This window comes from Folsomia candida, unplaced genomic scaffold, assembly GCF_002217175.1.
Source record: "Folsomia candida strain VU population unplaced genomic scaffold, ASM221717v1 Fcan01_Sc003, whole genome shotgun sequence".
Classification (NCBI taxonomy): Eukaryota; Metazoa; Arthropoda; class Collembola; order Entomobryomorpha; family Isotomidae; genus Folsomia; species Folsomia candida.
In genome coordinates this window covers 9257624-9281976 of record NW_019091195.1, presented here as the reverse complement: position 1 = coordinate 9281976, position 24353 = coordinate 9257624, and the positions used below count along the sequence as shown (strand labels likewise).

Sequence of the window (24353 nt, the reverse complement as noted above, 5' to 3'; positions counted from 1 at the left end):
ATGTAATACTAGCTAGTACAATTTAGAATGTCTGAATTTACTCTGCTCTTCTGGTTTATAAAATACAAGTGATAGAAAGATAACAAAAGGCAAGTTAAACTAAAGAATACTATACACTTTCCGTAAAATTTCAGTACTCTAAAACCATTTGCTCTTCATTGCCCTGAATTTTTCAACACTGATGCTAATTGTATTAGATATATCATCAGCAGTCTTGGTTTGGCCATAGTAATCCACAAATTCACCATCAGGATTGATTAGATAAATTATGATTGTATGGTCCACCTGAGGATTATATAGGACATGTATTAATAAAAGTATTGTTTAGCTGTAATAATAAAATGAATGGTCTTACAATATAATCGTTTTGTTCATCTCTCGGCCCAGCACTAAAATAAACTCGGTAAGCTTTGCATGCTTTTTGAACTTGTTCTACTGAACCCGTCAGTCCAATAATTTTTGGGGAAAATTCATGAACATATTTTCGAACAGCTTCTACCGTATCTCGTTCGGGATCCACCGAGATAAACAATGGTACAATAGGTATTTCGTTTTTCGGCGATTCCTCTGAAATATTATTTACATGCTATAATTAGAGCACCGTATACGACCCTCAAAAAATAATGTGAATGTATAAAATTACGTATTATGTCAACAACTTTTGCAAGTTTTTCCATTTCTTCAGGACAAATATCAGGACAATGTGTAAATCCAAAATAAATCAACACCCATTTGCCTAAAAAGTCTTCACTCTTGCATGCCTTTCCATTGTGATCGACGAGGTCAAAACGTCCACCAATTGATGCTTTACCTAAAGCCTTTTTCCTCTCTTTAGCAATTGCTACATATTTTAATCAATTAATTGATATTTTAATCAAAGATACGTGACATGAGTATTATAGCAAATGGTTCAATTTTGCTCCTTCACATACCCAACTCTTTCTCATGTTTCAAATACATCATGAAACCCAACATTAATCCACCTATGGCTGCGGCCATCCCAACGCTGCGCCATGTGATTGGACTAAATCGGTCATTTTTTGACTTGGTAGGTACTTCCTCGGGTCGCTGATTCTGTCCTCCTGTAGCAGTACTGTATCTACTGCTAATTACAGTGGTCAGATAGTTTGATTGAGGACTAAAATACAAAATCAAAATTTGTATAAAAAATAATATGCACAAACTTGTTCAGAATAAACTTCTCAATTTCTCATAATAAATCTTTGCAAACCGTGACAAATTCAGTCTACAATAAGCTTGGTGTGAGAAATTCCTAGAGTTTTCCAGATGTCCCCTATTCAACATTATATTTGCTCCAATGGATTGACGAGTCGACATAAATGCAGTTGTTGCCTGACCCACTACCCACCGAAATCGGCATCCCATCATTCTAATTTCTAATTCTGAAAAAAAATCAATAGTTATTATGATGCAATACAAAGTGTTTTACATTTAAACAACACATTTAGGACCAATCATGCAGATAAATGAGTTAAATAGAAATTAAATTGATAACCTGCAGTGGACTAGAATTTCCGGACCTGGAGTACTGACGACCAATGGTCTGAACACTACCCGGCACGGAAAATTTCCAAATGATGAGATCGGAATAGAAATAATTCGCGCTCTGCACCAGCTGCGAAAGTGTGCAATCTGTCGAGGTGTCACAAATAAAGAAGTCATTGACAAAACATGCAAAACTTTGCAAAACAGTTTCTTCAAATTGTGATAAAAACATTCAAAATTCAAAATTGACCGCACCCAGACTTGCAAACAATTTAGTAATATCAACATTAATGTACACCTTATCTTCAAATTTGTCCCGGCATAACTCATTTTAAAATTGTATAGTTGTCGTGCATTTGTTTGACAATCATTTCCACAATTTCTTAGAAAAAGGATGAGCCGTGGTGGGGCCGTTGAGATTAGTTTCGACGTAGACGACGATGATACTAATGCGACGAGTGAGCTGGAGGAATATCTGCTCGAGCAGCAAAAGCGGCCCAACGGGGTTTCCGGTTTCTTTTCTAACGTTGGCTCGGGGATTCAAAGGATTCTTCCCCGGAAGATTGGGGGGACGACGGGCAGTATTCAGGATGACATCGCCCTTAGGTTCGGAAGCCTTTTTGGCTCCACGACCTCTCTCGACTCTTCAGCCCCCTCACAACCCCCACCAACGTCAAGCGGATGGTTCACTTTGGTATGCTATGATTCTCATAATTCTCATAAGTTGAATGAGACAAAATTTTAAAACCTACATGCATTCTTAATTTTAGTCGAGAAAAGAGAGGATCATAGGATTTTTTGTCCTCCTTGGACTTGGGATACTCTTCTTCACATTATCCAGCTTATATATTCCGGTGCTCATCTTTGCCGCAAGGTAAGAATTACTAAGAATTGTTAATTACTTACAATGTAGCAACTACCACAGTGGCAGAAACAATTTTCAATTTGTGTCCCGTTGTTTGTCACAAACCTACACCACATCATTACGTTGTTCCCAAGTAAAATGGTTGAGCTCCTGAACCTGTTAATTTTCTCTCTGTTTTGATTATTACTTTGTGTTTTGCAGGAAGTTTAGCATATTCTTCACATTAGGAAGCCTCTTTACATTCGCAAGGTATATACATTTATTTTGTGTTGTGTTATCGTCAGATCGATGGTGGAATTGCCGGCTAAGGAGAAATGCGATTATTTTTTGTGTGGTTTTACTTGCAGTTTATCAGTTTTATGGGGGTTTACGTCCTTTATAAAACACCTTGTTTCGCCGGAACGTTTGCCATTTACCGGAATGTACCTGGGTTCTCTTATCGCTACACTATACTTCGCTATCGGGCTTCAAAGTTACGTGCTGACCATTGTTGGGATAATTCTTCAAATCGTGTCACTCTTGTCCTTTATTGTGTCTTATCTACCTGGGGGTGTGAGTGGGATCAAGTATTTGGTGCAAATGATAACTTCTAGTGTGGGGAGGAGTCTGCCAATTTAATTATTAGTCTACCCTTGGATATGTAAATACAAACTGTATATTTTTTAATCTATAAAATAGTTTTTACTCATTAATTAATGACTTATTGATGGTGCATTAATTATATTTATGTTTGAGCTGCTACGGCATAATACTAGTTTTCCAATAAATAAACTTTTATATTGCTCAATTTAGTTTATTCATTTTTGGAACAACTAACTACACATATGTACGAGGACAAAGTTATAATATAATCACTAGTTTCATTTACTGCAAACTGAAGCTAATTTATAGTAATCTGAATTTAAAGGCACGAAAAAATGGAATCGCTGGACAGATTGTCGAAATCAATCTCAGTAAAAATTGATATAATTTCCGTAATTCAATATTGCAATGAATATCACCAACAAGGTTATTACTTTAGTTTTAGTTCTCGATTATGCACAAATACATATATGCATATTAACATTCAGTATCGAAAAACACGGCATATCGACTAAGGATAAGATAATTTATAGTAGTTGCTAAAAGTTGTCTAGCATCGTTGGAAGTGGAGGTGCAAATGGCGACAAGTGAGAAAAGTGCTATGATATAGTATCAGAAGTACTACCTCAACCTCATGACAAAAAACTATACAAAATTCTTACGAAAAAATCAAATATTTATACGACTCTTATTAACAGATTTCTCACTTATCTCCATTTACGCCTTCAACGATGGCAAATGGTTAATTGCTAGCCCTCAAGAGTTTAACAAAATTCAGCATCTATAAATATGCGTTGTGTGAGAATTAGATGAAGAGTAAATGGTGATAAATCCTACAACAGATTATTGAGGTGCACAACTGCATGCATATGCAAATACCCTTACAATACATACCTAGTTATTTCTTACAATCATTTCAATGACCACATAAAGATCCCGTGAAGAGCTTGAAGAAATTTTGTCTCAAATTCAACTCGTCCTAATTCCAAAAATGTCTTAGAATCTAAGCACGCCAGATAGTCCAACTTATTGCTGTCCGCACAACTGACAGGGACGAGCACTATCAGGTGAAAAAATGATGGCAAGTAATTAATTTGTGAAATGTGTAGGAGATATGAGGCTGGTTGACCTACCCACTCCGTCATCCTCGTCCGAGTCGAACGCCATTTTCGGAATGAATGACGGCTCACCTAACAAAAAAATGATGTGCCACTGAGTTTGGAATAACCTCAATTAATCGAAATAGTGAATTATTAACTATTAAGTACATACCACAATATTCATTTTCTCCCACTTTGAACAAATCGGCTTTACCCGTTTCCATATTTATTTTACAGATCTAAATGAAACGGTGTTGGAAATTGTGTGAAATTAATCGAAAATTAGATGAGCATAATTTTTAACTTACTGAATTTTTGAACGAGCTCTCTCCATACATTCCAGACGCGTAAAAGTATTTATACGGTTTCCCTGCGAATCTGGCATTTATCACTGGCAATTCTAGTCCAGGTTCAGCAATTTGTTGCGGTTTTAATACAATTGCATCACCGGATTTGATGGCAGTGGCAGTTACATCAGGAATCGTCACTAGATTTTCTCCTTCGGTCACATCCTGAATTAATTGTAATTAAGGACATGAGTGGCGCATCCATAAGAGATCCAGATATATTATATTTTATTTATTTATTGGGATAACAATTGCAGTTCTTTTGTCATTAGTATTTGCATAAAAGCATTGACATCTTTGTAAATTCATGCAAATTAAATCATTTGTGAAGAATTTTGTTGATACTCTTGCATTGCATTGTCTACCCAAATTTGCCCTATTATACAATGTCAATGTTAAAGTAGTAGATTTTCCATTAAAAATAATGCGCTTAATAATGTAAACACCATTTATGATAGGATGAGTATGACTGACATTAATTATTGTAATTGACAAAGTAATCTTATTTCCTATAAGAAAATTATTAAGAGGAATGAATGGATGCCAAAATCCCAAGGCAAGTTGACACTTTTATGTATACCACATAACTCGTGTTCCTTTGTTGTACGTAATATGTAACAATAACTGAATGAAGACGACATTAGTAAAGTGGAATGTAATTAGCCATTTGCTAATTTAGTAAGATAATTCTTCTTCTACTACTTCTGACAAAAATCTCTGCTCGAAGGATTTCAAGTATTAATATGTGGATTGATATCGCATCACGACGCAACCACAAAAGTGTTTCAAGCCTAGACTACCTCACTTACATACGTGGCACTCATTTCCACACGGATAACCACTATTTTCTTAAAGGTAGAAAAAGGTGAAAAGACATACAGAATCAAGATCTAATGTTGCGTTATGTGAGTCAGTACAACGCATCTTCTTTTTGCGTCTTCTTTTTGGTATCATTATATCGCATCTCATTACTCGCTCTTACATTTATAAATATGTTCCTCTTCCTATCACAATAATAATAGTAATTTATCTCCAGTACTTTTATTTATGGTTGCAAGTACTAATAAAGAGGGAAAAGTTAATCATAGTTCAATATGATACTCCAATACACACATGATAACAAGGAAATCGCAATCTATTCAGTGTCAACTAGAACATTAAATCCAATACATTACGTGTAGAATATATTTTTATTTTTATAAATTTATATTTCACGAACAATTGCAAATGACAATTTGTGCCATTTGTGCATGAATGTGTACTTGAAGTATATCAATAAACTCCTTACCACAACATAATGGATCAAGGGGATGACGAATCGGTAAGTTTGAGGTGGATCCGCAGAGCTGAACTGGTTCTGTCGAAGATTTGACATGTTGAATTTATCCAGAATATTTGCATTCGGATATCCAATCAAGTCAACGACAACCTGTAATGAATTAAAATTCTTGTGTAATTGACAATACGTTGCCCAACAATTTCAGAAATAAACATGTTCAACCACCATTAAATCCCATGCATTATTATTTCGGCTTCATCTTACACCATACGTACATATTAATTACACATTAACGTGACATTAGCATCAATGGTTGGAAATTGAGTCATGGATCACAAAATCCTATTATGCTTTTACTTGTTGACGTCTTGATTACAAGTTTATATCGATTGCGTCTAAAACATTCGACGCTGTTGAACAATATATAAATACATATATGCACAGAAGATGCAATTATTCGCAATTTAGAGACAAAGTTGTAAAACAAATCTATAAAGTCAACAATTGACTTTTGTAATATGGGAGATGACTACTACATACTTGCAAAAAAAGGTTTGGTTCATCTTGTCAACGGTGACCCCATCAAGGCACGCTCGTGATGAATTGTAAGTCACGCAGTACAAGTGAATAAGTGAGTTTCCACAATTTTGCGTAAAACTAAATCGTATAAAATTATTGGCGAAATAAAACGAATGCTTAATAAGCAGTATGAATCTCATCTTTATTTCTTTCTTTCAATCTCTCTTTATGTGTATGTACATTCGCTTTTGTGAAGACCTCTCTTTTGCAGAGTGTTCGTGGCAAGCAAGCAAGCAATACAAATAAATAAGATGTAATTAATTAATATTGGCAACGTCAGGTTTTTCCATTCTCAATTTTGAACAATAATCTGAAATTCGTACACATATATGTAAATCCAACTACATATGCATGCGAATGATGAGTAAGTAGCCATGCACTGCATTATTGCTCACAATTAGAATAATTAACACGCTCACTATCTCTAAAGTCAAGGTTTTTATGGAATACTGTTACAACATGGACGAAATCATGCGGCAGGCGAAATTATTAATCTGATGTATATGTGAATAAAATCAAACTATGGCATTCGCAATTGTTCAATTGTATCTGACTAAATAGTCGACTTATCTGACTCGTCGCTAGCTTAAACTCGTCCATTATGATGAATGTAGTGGGAGGAGGAGACTTACTACAAGTCCGCTCGGCATATTTTCGTGTTAAACAATAATAAGTTGTCAATAAATAAATAAAGAGAATCATAACGTTCTTAGAATTAAGTCACACCAATGTAATTGAAATACTGCACTCAAGTTTCCAATTTAGTATAATTTAATTTTAATTATTTTTGTTGCATAAATTTGTCCCATCTCGTAATTGATTTTCATTCACACGCTACAAAATCCCACATGCAAACATAAATACATGTCTAAGGACAAAGTTGACTATTATGTTTCTTGTCGATATTTGGAGGCACTACCAATAACATCAATAAATGGCCACACTGATTATACACTGACTAACTGACAATGGGTCTCGTCATTAAAATCAAGTTTCGAAGGAGGCAGCAATTACTTAGAGTTCGTGCCTGACAAATACATAAAAACAACACCGAAGACGACACTAATTCCATTTATTACACAAACTTGCTTTTGCTGCACCCCGATTATGTTCTACTATTTTTATGTTTACCTTGCAGATGGAATCTCAACCTAATCATAATAATGACAATGAAATTTATGTTGCAATCAGACGGACCCCGACGGACTCTAAAGGCTTTTTCTTAATTTTTATTACACTTTGCCTCACCGCTTGTCATTCATATCATTTTATTAAAATATTGAAATTGAATAGCAAGAAGTTATACACAATAAAAGTGAAAAGATGGGAATGGAAATAGATAAAACATGCGATAACGCAGAAAATATAACTTTAATTACATTACAGCGCGTGTTCGCAGACTCTTATGAATTTTACCGACTACCTGAAAACCATAGAGTTGGATAATACTGAAAACTTATGATGAACTTCCATTGCAGATATTTCATGAATCATCGCTGGCTACAATACATATCATTCTGTTACAAAACTAAAAGCAAAAGGATGACACACTTGGTGAAACTTATTAACAGAAAGAAACAGACGAAAATATTAAATCAATCGTGAATGAATGCATGCATATCGTTACGAATGAAATGCAATACTGTAGTGGGAGGCGAATTATTACCTCACATTTTAACTAAAACGAGAAAACTCATTAAATATTGCTCATTAATTTGCAATCTTCAAAATTAATTTTCCAAGTTTCAAAGATTTGGTAAAATGCAAAAGTATTTTTTGGCAATAAAATAAATGGTATGTATTGGTTCGTTAATTAATAAACGAGTCTTTGTTTTGTCTCTCATTTCTATTAAATATCTATTAAATATATAAATATGTATATGTACCCTACGTACTGTTAATGCAACTCAATTTATTAACGCGACACACATTGATGATTTAAATTAGTTGAAATTACCAATTGAGATCGTGAGGTCAATTGTGAGAATGTGTAAACATTCCATGAATGTTAATAACTGGCTGAATTCTAGTATTGTAGGACATATCGTGGATGATTATGAGATTATTTACCTATGGACATCTCTATCAGAGGTCACAAGCTGTAGTTTCAATTGGGATGTTATGTTATGAGACACATGTATGCCACTAATAACACAGACATTAAAACACCAAAAGTTTGTACTTACTTTCTTGATATTTTCTAAATGGCCGCATTTGTTCACACGTAACGAGCTCTTAATATCTGCCTATTTTGGAACTTTGGTATTAGACGCTTTTGATGACCAAAACATATATTTATGGCAATAGGCAAAATGATGCGATGATGAATTTGATGATATGAAGATGGACCAACGGAAGGAGTTTGCCTCAGCCTCAAACCACAACGTTTGTTCTATTGTCGACATTTGCATATTATTTATCTTCAATTGCCGTTCTCATCGTCTTAAGCGTTGTGCGTTCATTTTATGGACTTGAATTTTATCACCTCAATGAATCACCAGATGCAACTTAAAAATTATTTAGCTGCAAAACTGCTAACGAAATGAAGTTCACACAAGTATATCTGAGATTGTGGAATGCATGAAAAACTAATAAATACTAACAATAAGTGCAGTTGTTGAATTCCATCAACGGCAGCGATCTCGATTAGTTCAAGGGCAAAATTTTACCCCAAATTATTGCACGTAATTATTATATAAGCTGAACACGATCCAAGACTTGGATGTTACCCAAAATTATTTAAATATATATATACGTACATTAAAACATGATTCCAAAAATACATAACTTTAATGTGGCATTTTTTATGCACGTATTTCATGCCCGTATTTAATTGTTCTTTGATTATTTTACAGCTTTTATTCTTAACCAGCCAGATTAATAAAATCATAAAAGAGTGTATCCTGGATGAACATTTGTATGCTACTTTCTCGCTCAATCTCTTAATATCTATATTTGTACATATGTATCTCTTACTCATCTTGTCCCGAGTCACAGCAATATATGCAAGTTATATTGTATAACTACATGCACACATGCTTAGGGTATTTTTGAATATGCACAAGTTTTCAATAATTACACTTTTATGCTATTCATACGTAATTATGAAAAATAGCGATGAATGGAATGCAGGAACAACTTGCATTTTTAAAGCAGGCTCATAAAGATATTTACTACAGCACTATGTTCAACTACGTATATCTTATTATGTCTTCCAAAAACGGATGTGCACATACGCAATAAAGTTGTAACAAGAGGATCAGTTGCTTTTCGTATCTTTTAGACAAATCATTTGTCACTTGTTAAATAATTAAGTAACAACAAAGTTTCACGTGTCTCATAACCCAATTGAGATATGAAATTGTCCAAATATTTGTCGATTCACGCTAAATACGTTTACAGGCTCTGACGTCTGGTCTATACTAATTGACACTGTCTTGCAACCCAAAAATTTGTCCCTGATTGAAAGAATAATAAGAAATGCAATATTATTGTACTTGGGAGTTGGGATAATAAGCGGTATTGAACAACGTGGGCAAAAATCATTAAGTATGTACAAGCTGGTAAAACAATAATTATGCATAGATATTCACTTTATAAATATATCAAATCACAAAGTTTGTAATATATGTATATATATTGCAAAGCTACAGTAATTACTTACTGTAATCATGAAATGAATTTGTGCATAATTTTATACCACAAACCAGCCACAATCAAAGCATGCGATTATCAAACACACAATATTTAAGTACATACATATGTACATATGCAGTTTTAATTGCCTGACAGCTATATGTAAAAATATGCAAACTATAGTCGAAAAGGGAATGAATATAGGAATTGAAAATTTCATATTGAAGTACATATTATGAATTATGTATGCTGAGGTGGAGGAAAGGGTGACGAGTTCGATTAAGACAAGCAAGAAGAAGATGATCCCAATAATGGAATACAGTGACTTTTTTTTACTCATCCTTCCCAACGGATGATGATGTTTCTTCTGTGTGTGAAACAAAGTGAGCGTCGTCCTGCTGTCCTACCATTAAAGAAGATGACTATGAATTGGGAATGTGACACCAGTCCCTGGCAGAAGGGACTTGGTTACATAAATACTAACAGTGCCGTGGGTACAAGACCCCTAGCACCACTTGGACTACCTTCGCCAAAAATTCCCCTACTTAAGCGTGGAAAATCTGCAAATTGACCATCAGTCCTTCTTCTAGCTCTCGAGTGAATTCACGGATCACTTCATACCCTCCTCTCATCAAAATGATGAAATACGTAAGAAAGCTTGTTCTGTGGTTGTTTACGATTTGTGAATGTGTGACAAAATTACGAACTCTTGAAACCATAAATGTTCAAAGTTTGAAATTTGTGCGATTTTTTGCTGCGTTTCGTGTTTTTGGAGTGCTCCTGCAATTCAGCTTTGACCAATCAATAAAATGGTATAAAGGAAATTGGATCTTGAAATAACGTAAGTTTATAATAAATTTCAGATCCTCATTGCCTCTTTCCTCGGGTTGGCCTTGGCTCGACCACAACAAAAGAATGAAGAGGTGCGTTTTAATTATCACGACAATAACCACCATCCATAAATGCCAAACATTTTGAACAAGTGGCTTACTTTGTACATTTCTAATATTAAAACCAAAGGTCACCATTTTGAAAAGCGAACACGAAAACCTCGGAGACGGTACTTTCAAATGGTTGTCAGAATTGTCCGACGGTTAGTTTCGAGTTACTACTTGCTCATTATCTTTTTACTTTCTCCGCTTCATTGCCACTACTTACAACACAATCTATTACGTAATGCAGGCAGCAAGCAAGAACAGAGTGGATACTTGAAACCTGCAGATGCTGAGAACCCAGAAGGGTCAGTTTAACATTTGCATATTGCACAAATCTGCATTTTTTTACTCTCACTCAAGAAAATCATTTAACGATGACTGTTATTGACATTGATTTATAGAATTCAAGTTATCCAAGGCTCATACAGCTACTACTCTCCGGAAGGAGAACTCATTGAGCTCACCTATATTGCTGATGTAAGAAATTGTGCATTATTTGACTATCCGATCTAAATTATTGATAATCAACGTCTGTCTCGTTCCATAGGAAAATGGATTCCAGCCCCAAGGCGCTCATCTTCCCACACCTCCACCAATCCCAGAAGGTAAAATTTGTCTAACTTAACCCAACCTTTTAAAATATTAAAAGTTGCATTAAAATCTAAAATTATTATATTTTTTATAAATAAAGCTATCCAGAAGGCTCTTGACATCATCTACAAGAACATCGAGAACAACAAGGCCTAAGTTGTACTTTTACTGTTATCGTTCCTCCTGATGAGACACGCACTGATCCCTCAATTGGATTTTCCAAAAATATCTATTTAAAATCGAGCCTTAAGCTTGTTAATTTGCCCCAAACTACAAACCAAATTCACACACAACCACCCCATAAATAAGCACATAAAACATGCTAATATATATTTTTTTGTACGTTTATCTCCACTGCTTCTGACTCTTCTCAGTGTGCCACAATGCAATAAAAATGTGATGATTTTGTAAATTATTCATTTGAAACGAATCATTTCTATTACGATTATTAAACTATTTCAGCAAAATCCTTTGCATTAATTTCATTTTAATAGAGGTTTACCTCAATTAGGGATGCAAATTGTACAAGGAAATAATAAGCACATGGATGTATGCAACGATAAATATATGGGATCATCATCATCTCCTCAACATGTACATTAGTGCATTACAGAAAGTACACAGAGATCATCTTCTTGAATTCTTCATGCAACAGGGCAGACATGTTGGCTTTGGTGCAGGTAAAATGGTTGAGTAGCCACCCAAGGCCACACCATCAGTGATCATCATGCAACCCAAGGGAACAAATGAGGACAAGTACTAATTGCGATTATGATTAACAAACCTGATCGTCCCGTTCAAAAGCATTACAATGGTGGATGGAAAAAAATGGAAGATCAGAAATGAATCTTGTCTTGATTACGTTCCCCGTTTCCTTTTCGACAACAATGAATCGATTCTGCAAAGAGACATAAATTGATAGGTCATTTTAAAGCATTGTCTAAGGATAAATATCATCAATCAAACTTCTCGTTGCGATGAGAGGTATTTGGATGGCTCACGACCATTACTTCCATCAGACGAGAGTATGACACATCAACGACAAATTATACACAAATAAATGATAACTAATGTGTACCCTAATGCATGCCTTGTCTCCCTTCAAGTCGTCTCAAATTCCAAAGCATTAATTCAAATTGAGCAAATTGAAAGTAAAGAGTGGACTAACTAATCCTAGCTCGCCCACAGGTACCACTTCGTATATACGTACATATTGCATGTATGTATATGCTTGTACCACATCTACCGCTCAACAATGAAATATTCAAACAAAGAGAGACAGACTCATTGAATTACATAATAATAACCATAATGATAGTCATGATATAAATTTACAAAAAGTACAAATTTTTGTCATAGAGTATTTGCTTGTATTGTTGGCTGATGCTGGATTTTATTAATAAAAGAAAATAAAAGAATGGTCATAAATAAGTAAATAATTGAGGAGGATTTACTTTCTCAGAAGGAGTCCATTCAAACGTGTCTCTCAGAGCAAAGTGCTTTATTTGAAGTTGTGCTAATTTCACACAGTTTATTAAAAGAGGTGATTCCATAAAAATGACATAGTTCTCCGTCATAGCAAATGAACTGATGAATGAGAGACAAGTCTTCCACGAGGATTGGATAGTCGCAATAACTTTGGAGCTTTTCAGAGCTGAAATCCAAAGATTAAAGTTATTCAAATATTCAAATTCTAGCATGCTCATTGCAGATAAAAATAAGTTTGATTTCATGAGCAACGTCAATTTCTTAACGCGATTCTTTCTACATTTTTGTTAGTTAATGAACTATTATCTATTTATCAAGCAGTGGGATTGCGATTCGTTTTCATTCTTCGGTGTTTTTATTAACATCTTGATTGCATCTACTTTGGAAATAACTAATATGATTTACCTACATATGTATGTACATATATTTAATAACTATTGACACATACTTAAGTGTGTAACATCTCATACTCCCGGATCCTACACATATTTATAAATACGAGATGTTTCACGTTTGACGAAATGACTAGGCTGTGCCACTACTGCATATGTACCTGCACTGGTGAGTGACCAGTCACAAGACGACATAATAATGGGAGGATAAGTATAGGCTGCGGTAATTTATTGATTAGAGATGAAAGGTTGAAATTAGCAAAATATCTGCCATTTTTCAAACAGGAAAGGAAATGGCTTGAAGTACACGAAACATATTCCGTGTACACTTGTAGTTTTCAATATACACGGTTGTGTGATACGTGCTATTCGTCCTCATCCAACAATGATATTAATAATAACGCAGCTATCTCGTCATCACAGACTTTGGAATATAAAATTGTGTAATCCAATCTGTACTCATCCAAGTTAGGAAGACTAGAGAACCAGGAACTTTTGCTTTACATGCATACATTCATTTTTTGTGTGATTACAATCAGACATCCAAAATCTTAAGCATGCATCTGAATATCTGATTACCGTCTGATGCTTTTCCTGAACCAATGAATGGAATCTTGATTAAATGATATTTACAACCAGTGAGCATTGTTGCCCCAATGTTCCAAGAATTCCCATCCGAGTCTGTAAGAGGATGAGCAGTGGTGAACATCGTTCCAGAAGATTTCATCAAATCATGCTACAAACCACACATTCAAACCACGTGTCATTAAAATTTGTCACCCTCGTGTAGCCAGCGGATGATTAGAAGCAACACTTTGCATCCATGCAAATGAATTAAAATATAATTGTAAGATAATAAGCGTTTAGTTTTAATACTTTCGTTTTAAGCTTTAAGCAAACGTTTGTACATATGAATGTATGCAAAATGGTGTGTTTTCTAATTTAGTATAAATCAGTGTGATGACTCCCACGTAGTCCTCTCTCAGCGTAATAATTGAAAACGTCATTCCCGAAAATTCATAAAATAATCGATAAATTTTGACTATTAAATTCTCTGACGTATTTACTCTTTTGCCATTGATGTATTATTTATTGCTGAGATTTTTACGAACTGACTTTGCAAAAAATACATTCATTCTAAAAATTCTTTAGGAGTTATAATGGAAATATTGACATTATTATGTATTTACCAACCGTCATTCACCACTCAAAGGTCAACTTGTGTGCACAATAACTGTTGACAAATGTTGCAAAAATGACCATGTTGCAATCAATTGAAGTAGAAAAGAGTTTTGGTCATCGGTTAAAAGAATTTATGTCTTTTCATGTCAAAAACCTGGTGCATTGGTCAAGCTAAAGTAAGAATGAATGAATTTACCAGAAGTGAAGAAGAGCATGCATCCTGAATGAATTTGTTGCTTGCACAACACTAAATATTATGTACACGTGAATGTGTATGCATCGTAAGCGTATGCATACTACCTGCGTAAAATACAAGCAAATAGATGAACATTGTGTTAATTTTATAATTTTCGTGTCAAAAATATTTCTGCATTTTGTTACCCATTAGCCATTGAACGTTTGTACATATTTGTACTTGCACCTCACCAATAATTCACTCTTCATTACACGTCTTGAATTACCGCATATCATTTTTCGCCCATGATTTTGGAATCGCTTGCATTGCATATCACGTTGCGCCGTAAATGCACATAGCAGATAGGCATTTATTTGCATTTTTTTAACATTGCACTCCTTGCACTATCAAAAGTTGATGTCACCGATTAGCTAAACGGAAAGATATTTATAATTTCTGTGTCTCGCCGACGTTCTCTGCCTGCAACAAATACCTAAATTTGCCGTGCACTTACTTTTTGTCGTGTCGTGTTGTTACATTACATTCGCAAGTTGTTTGTAGTATTATGTTAGGTGGGATTATGCAAGAAGAGGTTCATAATAGATTAAAAAGGAATAATGCTGGCGTTCGCTGTCTCTGATTTTCAAAAAATTAAACAGAGTCAGCCCCATAAAGGGTTGTCTGCAAGTAATTCGAATATTTTGTCATCACGACATAAAGATAAGATTAACTCTACTACCATTTATATCCAAATTGACATCACCTATACAGATTAACTGCCAACTATAAATATGTGTATATTTTGCTGTTGCTGTCCAATCGTGAGTGGAGAAATTGAATGAAATTGAAGCACGATTAACGTCTCTCTCTCTTCACTGAGGACTAATTTTGCATTGCAAGAGCTTATTGGCGAGGAGGGCTTATAAGCACATTGTAAATTATGAATTATGATTAAGTGTAAATAATTCTCTTTGAATTGTTGTTGACTTTCAGGGTTACATGACGGTTGTTAACTGGTCATTCATGAGAGAATCATGTACTGGTCCTCTCATATATAGTGAAGGCCTACTCTATTTATATCAAAGTATTGCCTGCTGCTAAACCTTTGGAGCTTATGGTTGGACACTAATTTAAAACAATGGTAATCCTATATCGATTTCAGTGCGAAACTTAATATTAGCGACAAAACATGCACGTATCGTCCAAAATTCACAAGAGCTGTGCACTTTTTCTATAAAGTCAGCTTTTGCAAAGCATTATGCAGCTAGCAAGTCATGGAATGATAAATATGCTACATTAATAAGAAATAAGTGCAATAATCTAAAAATTATTGATTACCCGTTCCTTCGTGGCCAAGGAGTCGACGTCAATTGAGTGAACAAAGCACGTCTGAGATGAGATTATCATTTCATCCTCAATGCGATAAATCGCTGCGATATTGTTGTCAGTAAGATCTGTCGGAACCTTCAAGTCACAATGGAAGCATTCAGTTTTGAACAAACAATAATTATTGGCAGTGGACACTGTCGACAGTCAGCACTTGACTCTTCTTTCACTCTGTCAACATGAGTTCATTGCATAAATAATAATAATTATGATTAACTGACAGAGTCTCTAATTTTGAAGAGGATAAAATATTACAAGAGGACATTTTCTTGTGTAGTGTTCTGTCCTTGACCTGGAGTAACTATTTTTAAGTTAAGAATTTGAGATATGAAACTTGCCAATGTCGAAAACATTCGAAAAAGAAAGCCCTTGGTGGTGTCTGGGTAGGCGTGAGTACCAAACTCTGAAAAGCAAAGCAGCATGTTAATGTTGATGCAATTGATGCAATGCACAATTATGGCACAAAAATAAGTCGAATGTTACCTGCAAAGACAGGTCTCTTTACTATTTTAGCCTTCTGATACGATTCCGACTCAATCATCCTCTGACAATATGAGACCTGTCAAAATTTCATAAGAAATCAAATTTATTTCTACTGTAGTTGATCTAGGAGTGGAAAATCTGCTAGAAAAAATTACGAGTCTAAATTTAGACTTCAGGTGAAAAACTAGATAAGTGATCCAAGGCCTTAAATCACATTTAATAAATTAGCCCTGTCCATCAACAACAAAATAATTTGTCTTGCATATTTAAGGTGCATATAGTGCATCAGTGTATTTAATTCATGCAGTTCTATCTCGGCCAGCATCATCAATTTACTAACCAGACGGATTCTGGCTTGGCTAAAAATTCAATTGTGTCTCAATAAATCGGAACATTGAATTGCATCTTCATTTTCAAAGGTTAAAAGTCGCGTTGAAAAGCGTGATAAACAATCATGATTTGAATAATATGGGAAATTATCCAACACTTCATTCACTACGATGAATGAATACGATGACAACGAGCTTAACTAATGTACCCATGCACCTATGTACAAACCATCCTGAGTTTCTGCCCTCGATGTATCCAACTAAAATTGAAAGAGAATCTTTAAATACGAAATGGGAATTTTTAGCCCATTTTATTTTTAAGTCTATCGTTAATTTTGGAGTTCTATTTAGAAAAAGGGAAACAGGAAATCCGAATTTAGGATCACTGAAATTAGACGGAGAGGAAAGTTTATAAAATTGGAATCTCGAAAATAGCCTCAGCCAAAGAAGTCTAATTCCGTCAACTTATAAATACGTGTTCCCAAAGTGTGCACTGCGGAGGAAACGAAAATACAGTACTCAGTGCTTATGATCCAAAATTAAAGTGAGCTTATTTGGTTTCGCTGTTGCTGTGAGCCAGACTTATTTTAAAACGCTAAACGCTAAACTCATCCTCACTTTTACCTTACATCCTGAGCTGCACTCACACTTGTTTGCAAAAATAGCCTTTCAAAAATAGCCGATGCACTCGAAGCTAAATACAGTTCAAAATTTCTAGCTTAAAAATACTTTCCCCATTCCAGCCTAATTTTGATCACTTATTCAGGCCCCAAAAATAGCCGTTCACTTTTAGATTGAAGAGAGAACTTCTTGTAAATTTAAACTGGTCCTAAAACAGAAATCTATTTTAAATTTTTATCTCTCTTGTAAACACAAAGCCAAAACGCAAATAGAATTCCTAAAATATCCAACATTTCTTGAGACACTGACTTTTTGGCTTTAGCTTATTATCCGATCCTAAAATTAACCATGCCTGCATCCGTTTCCGTTAAAAATTATTATCCTATATATGCTCTCATTATTAGATAAAAGAGAAGAGTGTGAACTTTGTGTTGTTTATTGGACATTATTTACACAGATTTCAATATAAATTGTGATTTTTATGCATAATTAAGATTAGTCAAACGACCCAAGCTATTTACCTTTCCATTTTTTATGTCAAACTTGGATACCATTGCGAACCCGTCAAAATAGTTGGCCATGCTAAAGTCTTCACCAGAATCTAGCCAATTTCCAGGGCCAATTCTCAATAGCTTTCCTTCCAGCCATGTCGGAATTATACCTAAAACGACATTTACATTTTTCATAAGACTTTAACTTCAAGTTATCTATCATTTTTGCTGCTCCAGTTCTTGTTAACAACATTTATCACGTTTTTATGTGCGTATATATAACAAATGCATACCTTTGACACTACCCTCAACCGGAATGATTTGCTCTTGTCGAGTTGTGAAAAGATTAGAAATTTGCGTCATTTTGACTTTTGTTTTTAGGAATTAGTCACTACTACACGTGCATGATTTGTGTACTACACCCACTCTTGCATGCCAAGGTCAGCACACCACTTGTTTTAGCAAATGCTGGCAAGAAGAGAGAAAGTAGTGGAGAAAGTCGGGTGTGGATTCGGATTGAGGCACATAGCATCGGACTCGACGAATAGCAGAGAAAGTGCTCCTCAGCTACACTACTGCAGTCTGTCAGTATTGAGAAATAATCAATAGAACGTTCAAGTTCTATCATCGTATCATTTCCGCATCTACATGAGCACAATTTTCCACTTTCTCCATCTCAATGCATTTTAATCACGGTGGGTAATGCTTGTTTACACCAGTTAAATAAAGGTGCAGTGGTACAATACTGCTTATTATTATGCACATGTTTGCGTAAATCTAGGTAGCGTCATTAGTAATTTTTATTATGTGTGTGAAAGAAATGTACAATGCCATCAGGAACGAGGTCGTAAGGGTAACAATATTGCGATACTACATCTATCCGAGCAAAACTTTACGCATTCGATATTCATCTGAATCTGAGTCGCTGGCCTCAAATGCTGGAGATCTGTGATCACTGCATTTTACGGAACATAAGTATTCGAGAAGTGGAACTCGGTATTTTCCACAGAAGTCGACAAACTAGAAATTTAAATTAATTAAATTATTTAAATCATTTCAAATTATTTGATTTATTCTTTAAACTTACTTTAATGTGTTCCACTCGAGTGTCAAAGAATACTCCTGAAATAAATCAAAGTAAAAAATTATAGACTTATTTATATATGTAAGATGAATTGCAGGATTGAAATACAACTATTTTTTGTTGATGCGTACCTTTGCATCGAGGATTTACACATTGATGTGCACAACGGAGATAGTCAATTAAATTTTGGGGTAAATCTGAATGTTGGTATGGAACTTTCTTCAGTTTAATTGTTCTTCCTGCTAGTTCCATGAGGGATGGGGGGTCGTATACCATGTCCCGTACAAATTTATGTACTAGAGGGTTATCCCGCAAACTTAGCTAAATTAGTAATAAAATACGTCAATTTCCTCCCTTGGTTTAAATTCACATATTTTAAAAGTCAATAAACTACATCTTTTGCTTACCTCCATGAGATTACGTAGTTTAATAAGCTCCACAGGAAGAGCTCTAAATACGTGGGTGTAAGAAAGTCAAATTAAATGAATACCTAAAGCGTCGTTTAAATTATGCAAGTTTAAACCATGAGCTTGTGATCTAGACAAATTCTCTCGAGCCCTTTTGACTATATGAAATATTTATTTTCCACCAATACCCTTTCACGCTTTTAAAAAGTCGTACTATATAAAGCGGTTTGGTATTACAGTAAAGTATTTTGGACACTTATTACTATAGGCTACAATAAATACTATAATCAATAAGATTGTCAGAACACAACAAAAAATGATAATTTCAAGAAAGATTATGTCATTTCTTCCACTTCACCGGTGAGTTGGTGGCGTTTGAGAGGGGAACACGGTTCGCATTCCTCTTTTCAGAATTTGCACGCAGCAACAAAGCTCGTTCTCGCTTCATCGCCACCAACTAATTATTCAAATACAGTTCAACGATTACAACGAATCCAATACAAATTACTTATGTTAGAGTTGAAAAGAAGGAGAGTTGACTTACCTTTTTTTTGGTCTCATTGTGAGCTTCTTTCTCATCCTCCAACTCCTTGAGCAACTCTTCTTCACGAAGGGAGGCCTGATGCAGCTCTTCCTCCAATTTGCAAATTTTTGAAGTCCCTTCTTCAATCTTTGCCCTGAGAATCGGGTCGCCCAGTGGTCGATCGCCTTCTTCTACTTCGTCTATAAAGACTAGTTCACGGTCCCCAACAACCAACGAGTTCTTCAACTTTTCCACTGCTTCGATGATGATGACGAGTTGATCTTCTTCAAAATACGTGAGAGCTTCTGGGGGCATCAACGTGTCCACGCACACTTTTTGAAGAATGTTGCGAACTAACCACTTCCCGTTCGAACTGCACAAAGTTCCTTGAAAAGGTGGATGGGGACGACTCTTGTTTCCTCACACATAACCTCATATCCTTCTGGGAGGAGGACCCTCGACGAGCAAGCCTTCTTCAGCATTGTGGTGTTGTGACGCCCGGCACTCTTCATTGCATTCTTGTTTCTCTGGGCGGCAAGAACCCCGTCTCCATAAGTAGTTTTACTTATACTCAGACCGATCGTGTTGTCCTTCATCCAAATTTTGAGTGTTACATTGTGTAATCCGCCATTACTCTCTGCAAACACCAATAAAAAGGAGTTAAATATATCTGGAACCGTATATATTTTATAACGTGTTTGTACCATAATAATCTTCATGTTTAAATGCTCTCGGAACAATTTTGCAACCGTCACCTTCTGCGTAAACGTGTGTTGGAATGGCGACGTGTCCTCTCCTTGTATGCTGTTGCATCGACAGCTGATTAGTCACCACGAATCTGCAAGTTATGCACGTCGCAACAAATTCACCACCAATAGTCTCTACGTCGAAATCTTTGTACGAGTTGTTCGGCCTAGTCATTGAGTCTATATAACACAAAAATATAGATAACGATTATTGTAGTAATTTATAAATTAGATAAACATTAGCTAATCATTACTTTTAATCAGGCTGGATCCGGGATGTTGTCCCCTCATGTGCCGAAGGACATCAGAATTTCTAAAGTTATTCAAAGTATGTTTAGGTTAATCAAACACTCAATAATACGAAATTACATGAATAATGAGAGACAAACCTTTTAAACTTTACCCCACATACTACACACACAAACTTTCTCTCATCGGAGTGGGTCAACTGATGACTTTTCAGATCACACGGTGCGACAAACGTTTTGCTGCACTTGTCACAAGCTAATTCCTTAATCTCCAAGTGTCTTTTTCGATGAATGTCAAGATCATAAAAACTCGTAAAACGTTCCTCACACATGTCACACCCATATCGATTTTGTTTTTTTGCCACTTTGAAAGCTTCACTTTTGGCTGCCACTCTTTTTCGCAGCTTCTTGAAAATGGGTGCCATGTCCAACTTTTAAGTAATACTAATTTCACTAATTTATTCACGTTCAGAGTGTGGGCGGGGAGAATTACGTTTGTTTACTTTTACGAGTGGTAGTGGAATTAATTCACACCGGAGTGAGTGAGATCAATCATTGATCATCAATGATCAGTGAGCTCCCACTCCGGTGGGATTCTAACGCGACGAATAAAAACGTTTATTACTATTACGCAGACACAGTCAACCGTGGCCATTCGATAATTTTGCTTTCTACAATTCTTGAAATGGACGAATTGTCTTAAACCAGGTTTCTTACCGTCGTCCTACATGCATTCATATGTATATTACTTTTACGATTAGTTACATAGATTGTACTACAACAGTGTATGTAAACTTATTATTCATAAGATACGTGTGCATACTCCTCGGGAGGATATAGTGTTAAGTAATTAATAGCATAATATGTATGCGATATATCGAGATAACGTCTAATTCACCAGTGAATAATTTTATCCTGCATGTGAATTAAAAGCAGTAATACATAATTTCAATTCACCTCAATTGATTACGGTGGAGCAATAAGGATTTGAGTTGTTTCAGGGTCGAAATACTTTTTGGGAGACTTTCAATACGATTATCGCACAAGACCATAACTCGCAAATTTTTTAACTCTCCAATTTCGTAGGGTAACTCTGTAATTATATTGCCTCCCAAATATAACACTTCTAATTTTCTCATTAAAGAAATGTCCTTTGTGATGTATTCCTGAATAAAATAAAAATAATTGACTTATGTATTTTACGTTATAAATTATTATCATTGATGCATTAAATCTACGACTTACGATACGGTTGGCTCCCAAGTGTAAAATTTGAATAGACGGAAGTTCCAAAATTTCATAAGGAATTCTAGTCAGCCGATTTCCACTTAAATTAAGTTCCTTTAATCTGACTAAGCATTTTAAGTGTTTTGGGAAACTATTCTCATCAAGCAGATTATTTCGGGCGATAAGCGTGACCAAATTATGGCAAAGTGTGAGGGAGTCAGAAAAATCAGAGATTTGATTGCTTGATAAGTCCAACAACCGCAAATTCTTGTATCGAGAAATAGCATCCGGAATTTCAAGAATGGAATTATTTGTGGCTAAGATAGACTCGACAGAGTCAAACACGGCGTCAGGTTGATTAGACAAGGCCTCGCAAAATCCAATGGAATCCAATCCTGTGTACGAAAAGTCAAGAATAGTTGGGCCAGGGCTAACTTGACTGGGATCGAATAAGTTATCTTCGTTGGAAACAACGTCAACGACCAATTGTTCCATATTGTTAGACTGTGACGATGTAGATAATGGGTTGGAAGAACCAATTTGAGAAACGGGTAGAGCTTCTGCCATAATGACTCTGGAGAGTTAAGAATTATTAAGCACTTAGAAATTTAGTGCCCATAAACTCAATAGTTGGGATATTTTTGGCAAATATCAATACCTTTTATCTTTGGTAAACTGTTTGAAAACAAATAAATATTGCTCAAATATCAGCTCGCCGTCCTCACCACCAGACCAAAACGAAGCCTCGATCAAAAAGACTCTACGCAAATGTGTTGGAGGTACAGTTCCAGTTGTTGCATTCAAACAATTGGGGCTTATAATTGATGGGTCTCGTCTACGCTCAACGTTACATCATTCAATATTGGGATGTTTAGCATTGGTGGAATGATCCAGTCCAATAACTTGCGATATTAAATATGCTATATGCTTTACGTTGATGTATTAGTTTAGCGTGACCAATTCGTTAACTGTTGAACAAATTTGCAATTAAAGGCAAATAAATAAGTTGTATTGCTGTTGGGGCTCGTCTCGTGGTTGAAAAGTATCAACTAAACAGAAGGATCCAGCCAGAAAATGGCAGTTTTCATTCATTTCTTCATCTGTAAAGCATATGTGTGTAAAGTTTTGAAGAAGTATAAGACTCTTGATGTCATGTCACGATGCTCGAGGCAACCAAGTCAAGTGTGTATATTGCATGAAGGGTAGTATATATGCATCCTTTATTGCTTATTATTTGGTCTACATATACGTCAACAAGAAGACACAGAGGATATTGTGCGATGTATGACGAGGAACTACTTTTTTGTGAAACTACTTTTCACTTCATACCAATCTTCTTGTACTGACACAGGGTGGACACGATTTAACCACGTGAACTGAACGTGATCAAGTATGACATGAATGCCTCGTTAATCAATAGCGTTGCATGGTTATCGATGAAATGATAAGTTGTTACACGCCTCTCTCAATTCTCAGATGACGGTGAATATGCTCTTATCGTTATTGGACCGACCCTCGCTCGCTGGCATAATAAATGAATCTTGAACTTTGATTCTCAATTTTCATGAGAATATGCGATTTAAGAAATAGAATAAAGAATGCATGTCAAAAATGAATTAATTGATATTTATATATTTGCATCCACTTTTGTAAAGATAGCAAAACTTTTTTTGGTCCGTTATGTTTGGGTGATTTTTCCCAAAAATATTTTCAGACATTAAAAGATTGCAAGTGATGACGTTAATTATGTATTGACTAATATTTATTTAGTTGTTCTATATTTCGAGTAAACAAGTAGTGTAGATGACATGCAATTCATTAAAAATAAATTATTAATTAATAAAACTATAAATTTAACCCCCACTAGGTCATACATTTCAGAATATATAATCTGTTCCGCATAATCAAATCATCGTTTAAATACCTTGTGACTAATTTAATTCAGAGCCAAATTAATCTTGTTAATTAACTACGCAGCCTGTATTAAGCTGTATTGAGCATACTGGTACATATACCCCTCATATGTATCTCTGGTATGAATGAATTTTAAATGCAACACATTAATGTAATGTGATAATCAAGGCGGTGAACAATTATTGTAGTTATGGAGAGAAGTATACCAGGTGCTGACAGGTGACATTATTTTTTCGA

At 35.2% G+C, this 24353-nt stretch overlaps 6 protein-coding genes across 12 annotated transcripts; 2 read left to right on the top strand and 4 right to left on the bottom strand.

Moving 5' to 3' along the window:
* Nucleotides 1-18: 18 nt before the first annotated feature.
* Nucleotides 19-1658, bottom strand: LOC110845971 (protein SCO1 homolog, mitochondrial). Of its 2 annotated transcripts, none has more exons than XM_022092543.2 (6): nucleotides 1521-1616; nucleotides 1232-1403; nucleotides 933-1138; nucleotides 644-841; nucleotides 356-567; nucleotides 19-285 (listed from the first exon to the last, which is right to left on the bottom strand). In XM_022092543.2, the coding sequence occupies exons 2-6, from the start codon at nucleotides 1387-1389 to the stop codon at nucleotides 139-141; spliced, it is 921 nt and encodes a 306-aa protein (XP_021948235.1). In that variant the 5' UTR covers nucleotides 1390-1403; nucleotides 1521-1616; the 3' UTR covers nucleotides 19-138. The 2 variants fall into 2 exon arrangements, with proteins under 2 accessions (XP_021948235.1, XP_021948234.1); XM_022092542.2 differs by having other exon boundaries at nucleotides 22-285; nucleotides 1517-1658.
* On the top strand, nucleotides 1645-3158 carry LOC110845973 (protein transport protein SFT2). The gene is made up of 5 exons (XM_022092545.2): nucleotides 1645-1781; nucleotides 1894-2200; nucleotides 2277-2380; nucleotides 2573-2620; nucleotides 2719-3158. Exons 2-5 carry the CDS (start codon nucleotides 1901-1903, stop codon nucleotides 2987-2989), a joined length of 723 nt encoding a protein of 240 aa, XP_021948237.1. The 5' UTR covers nucleotides 1645-1781; nucleotides 1894-1900; the 3' UTR covers nucleotides 2990-3158.
* LOC110845970 (beta,beta-carotene 15,15'-dioxygenase) lies at nucleotides 3149-22069 on the bottom strand. 3 transcript variants are annotated; one of them, XM_022092540.2, is made up of 13 exons: nucleotides 21933-22069; nucleotides 17998-18137; nucleotides 16527-16602; nucleotides 16382-16446; nucleotides 15996-16121; nucleotides 13880-14036; nucleotides 12875-13074; nucleotides 12205-12318; nucleotides 5689-5829; nucleotides 4362-4565; nucleotides 4226-4292; nucleotides 4087-4143; nucleotides 3149-4013 (listed from the first exon to the last, which is right to left on the bottom strand). In XM_022092540.2, the coding sequence occupies exons 2-13, from the start codon at nucleotides 18055-18057 to the stop codon at nucleotides 3865-3867; spliced, it is 1416 nt and encodes a 471-aa protein (XP_021948232.1). In that variant the 5' UTR covers nucleotides 18058-18137; nucleotides 21933-22069; the 3' UTR covers nucleotides 3149-3864. The 3 variants fall into 3 exon arrangements, with proteins under 3 accessions (XP_021948232.1, XP_021948231.1, XP_035705071.1); XM_022092539.2 differs by lacking the exon at nucleotides 21933-22069 and adding an exon at nucleotides 18261-18598; XM_035849178.1 differs by lacking the exons at nucleotides 17998-18137; nucleotides 21933-22069 and adding an exon at nucleotides 16682-17364.
* LOC110845975 (endocuticle structural glycoprotein SgAbd-3) lies at nucleotides 10395-11850 on the top strand. The gene is made up of 7 exons (XM_022092546.2): nucleotides 10395-10542; nucleotides 10758-10817; nucleotides 10915-10987; nucleotides 11077-11134; nucleotides 11231-11306; nucleotides 11377-11434; nucleotides 11521-11850. The coding sequence occupies exons 1-7, from the start codon at nucleotides 10531-10533 to the stop codon at nucleotides 11574-11576; spliced, it is 393 nt and encodes a 130-aa protein (XP_021948238.1). The 5' UTR covers nucleotides 10395-10530; the 3' UTR covers nucleotides 11577-11850.
* LOC110845972 (leucine-rich repeat-containing protein 58) lies at nucleotides 18746-21926 on the bottom strand. Of its 4 annotated transcripts, none has more exons than XM_035849181.1 (7): nucleotides 20982-21926; nucleotides 20686-20907; nucleotides 20003-20618; nucleotides 19459-19915; nucleotides 19183-19372; nucleotides 19055-19089; nucleotides 18746-18987 (listed from the first exon to the last, which is right to left on the bottom strand). In XM_035849181.1, the coding sequence occupies exons 4-7, from the start codon at nucleotides 19462-19464 to the stop codon at nucleotides 18844-18846; spliced, it is 375 nt and encodes a 124-aa protein (XP_035705074.1). In that variant the 5' UTR covers nucleotides 19465-19915; nucleotides 20003-20618; nucleotides 20686-20907; nucleotides 20982-21926; the 3' UTR covers nucleotides 18746-18843. The 4 variants fall into 4 exon arrangements, 2 of the variants coding, with proteins under 2 accessions (XP_035705074.1, XP_035705073.1); XM_035849180.1 differs by having other exon boundaries at nucleotides 19459-19501; XR_004834284.1 differs by lacking the exons at nucleotides 18746-18987; nucleotides 19055-19089 and having other exon boundaries at nucleotides 19317-19372; nucleotides 19459-19501; nucleotides 20982-21040; nucleotides 21117-21926.
* On the bottom strand, nucleotides 22011-23269 carry LOC110846939 (leucine-rich repeat-containing protein 58-like). Its single transcript, XM_035849177.1, has 3 exons — nucleotides 22861-23269; nucleotides 22214-22776; nucleotides 22011-22141 (listed from the first exon to the last, which is right to left on the bottom strand). The coding sequence occupies exons 2-3, from the start codon at nucleotides 22767-22769 to the stop codon at nucleotides 22011-22013; spliced, it is 687 nt and encodes a 228-aa protein (XP_035705070.1). The 5' UTR covers nucleotides 22770-22776; nucleotides 22861-23269.
* Between the last annotated feature and the right edge of the window lie 1084 nt (nucleotides 23270-24353).

Excerpts from the sequence above, each read along its gene's own strand:
- LOC110845975 (XM_022092546.2), top strand. Across the intron at positions 11,307-11,376 it reads AGCTCACCTATATTGCTGAT|GAAAATGGATTCCAGCCCCA; the intron begins GTAAGAAATTGT and ends CTCGTTCCATAG. Across the intron at positions 11,435-11,520 it reads ACCTCCACCAATCCCAGAAG|CTATCCAGAAGGCTCTTGAC; the intron begins GTAAAATTTGTC and ends TTATAAATAAAG.
- LOC110845971 (XM_022092542.2), bottom strand. The coding sequence starts at position 1,389 with ATGATGGGATGCCGATTTCGGTGGGTAGTGGGTCAGGCAACAACTGCA. Across the intron at positions 842-932 it reads GAAACATGAGAAAGAGTTGG|CAATTGCTAAAGAGAGGAAA; the intron begins GTATGTGAAGGA and ends TAAAATATGTAG. Across the intron at positions 286-355 it reads ATGAACAAAACGATTATATT|GTGGACCATACAATCATAAT; the intron begins GTAAGACCATTC and ends TATAATCCTCAG.
- LOC110845973 (XM_022092545.2), top strand. The coding sequence starts at position 1,901 with ATGAGCCGTGGTGGGGCCGTTGAGATTAGTTTCGACGTAGACGACGAT. Across the intron at positions 2,201-2,276 it reads CAAGCGGATGGTTCACTTTG|TCGAGAAAAGAGAGGATCAT; the intron begins GTATGCTATGAT and ends TCTTAATTTTAG. Across the intron at positions 2,621-2,718 it reads AGCCTCTTTACATTCGCAAG|TTTATCAGTTTTATGGGGGT; the intron begins GTATATACATTT and ends TTTTACTTGCAG.
- LOC110846939 (XM_035849177.1), bottom strand. The coding sequence starts at position 22,769 with ATGGCAGAAGCTCTACCCGTTTCTCAAATTGGTTCTTCCAACCCATTA. Across the intron at positions 22,142-22,213 it reads AGCCAACCGTATCGTAAGTC|GAATACATCACAAAGGACAT; the intron begins GTAGATTTAATG and ends TATTTTATTCAG.
- LOC110845972 (XM_035849180.1), bottom strand. The coding sequence starts at position 20,037 with ATGAGAAAGAAGCTCACAATGAGACCAAAAAAAAG. Across the intron at positions 19,502-20,002 it reads ACAATGAGACCAAAAAAAAG|AGCTCTTCCTGTGGAGCTTA; the intron begins GTAAGTCAACTC and ends CCACGTATTTAG. Across the intron at positions 19,090-19,182 it reads TGTAAATCCTCGATGCAAAG|GAGTATTCTTTGACACTCGA; the intron begins GTACGCATCAAC and ends GATTTATTTCAG.
- LOC110845970 (XM_022092539.2), bottom strand. The coding sequence starts at position 18,330 with ATGACGCAAATTTCTAATCTTTTCACAACTCGACAAGAGCAAATCATT. Across the intron at positions 16,122-16,381 it reads TTCGAATGTTTTCGACATTG|GTTCCGACAGATCTTACTGA; the intron begins GCAAGTTTCATA and ends TGTGACTTGAAG. Across the intron at positions 4,293-4,361 it reads AGAGCTCGTTCAAAAATTCA|ATCTGTAAAATAAATATGGA; the intron begins GTAAGTTAAAAA and ends CGTTTCATTTAG.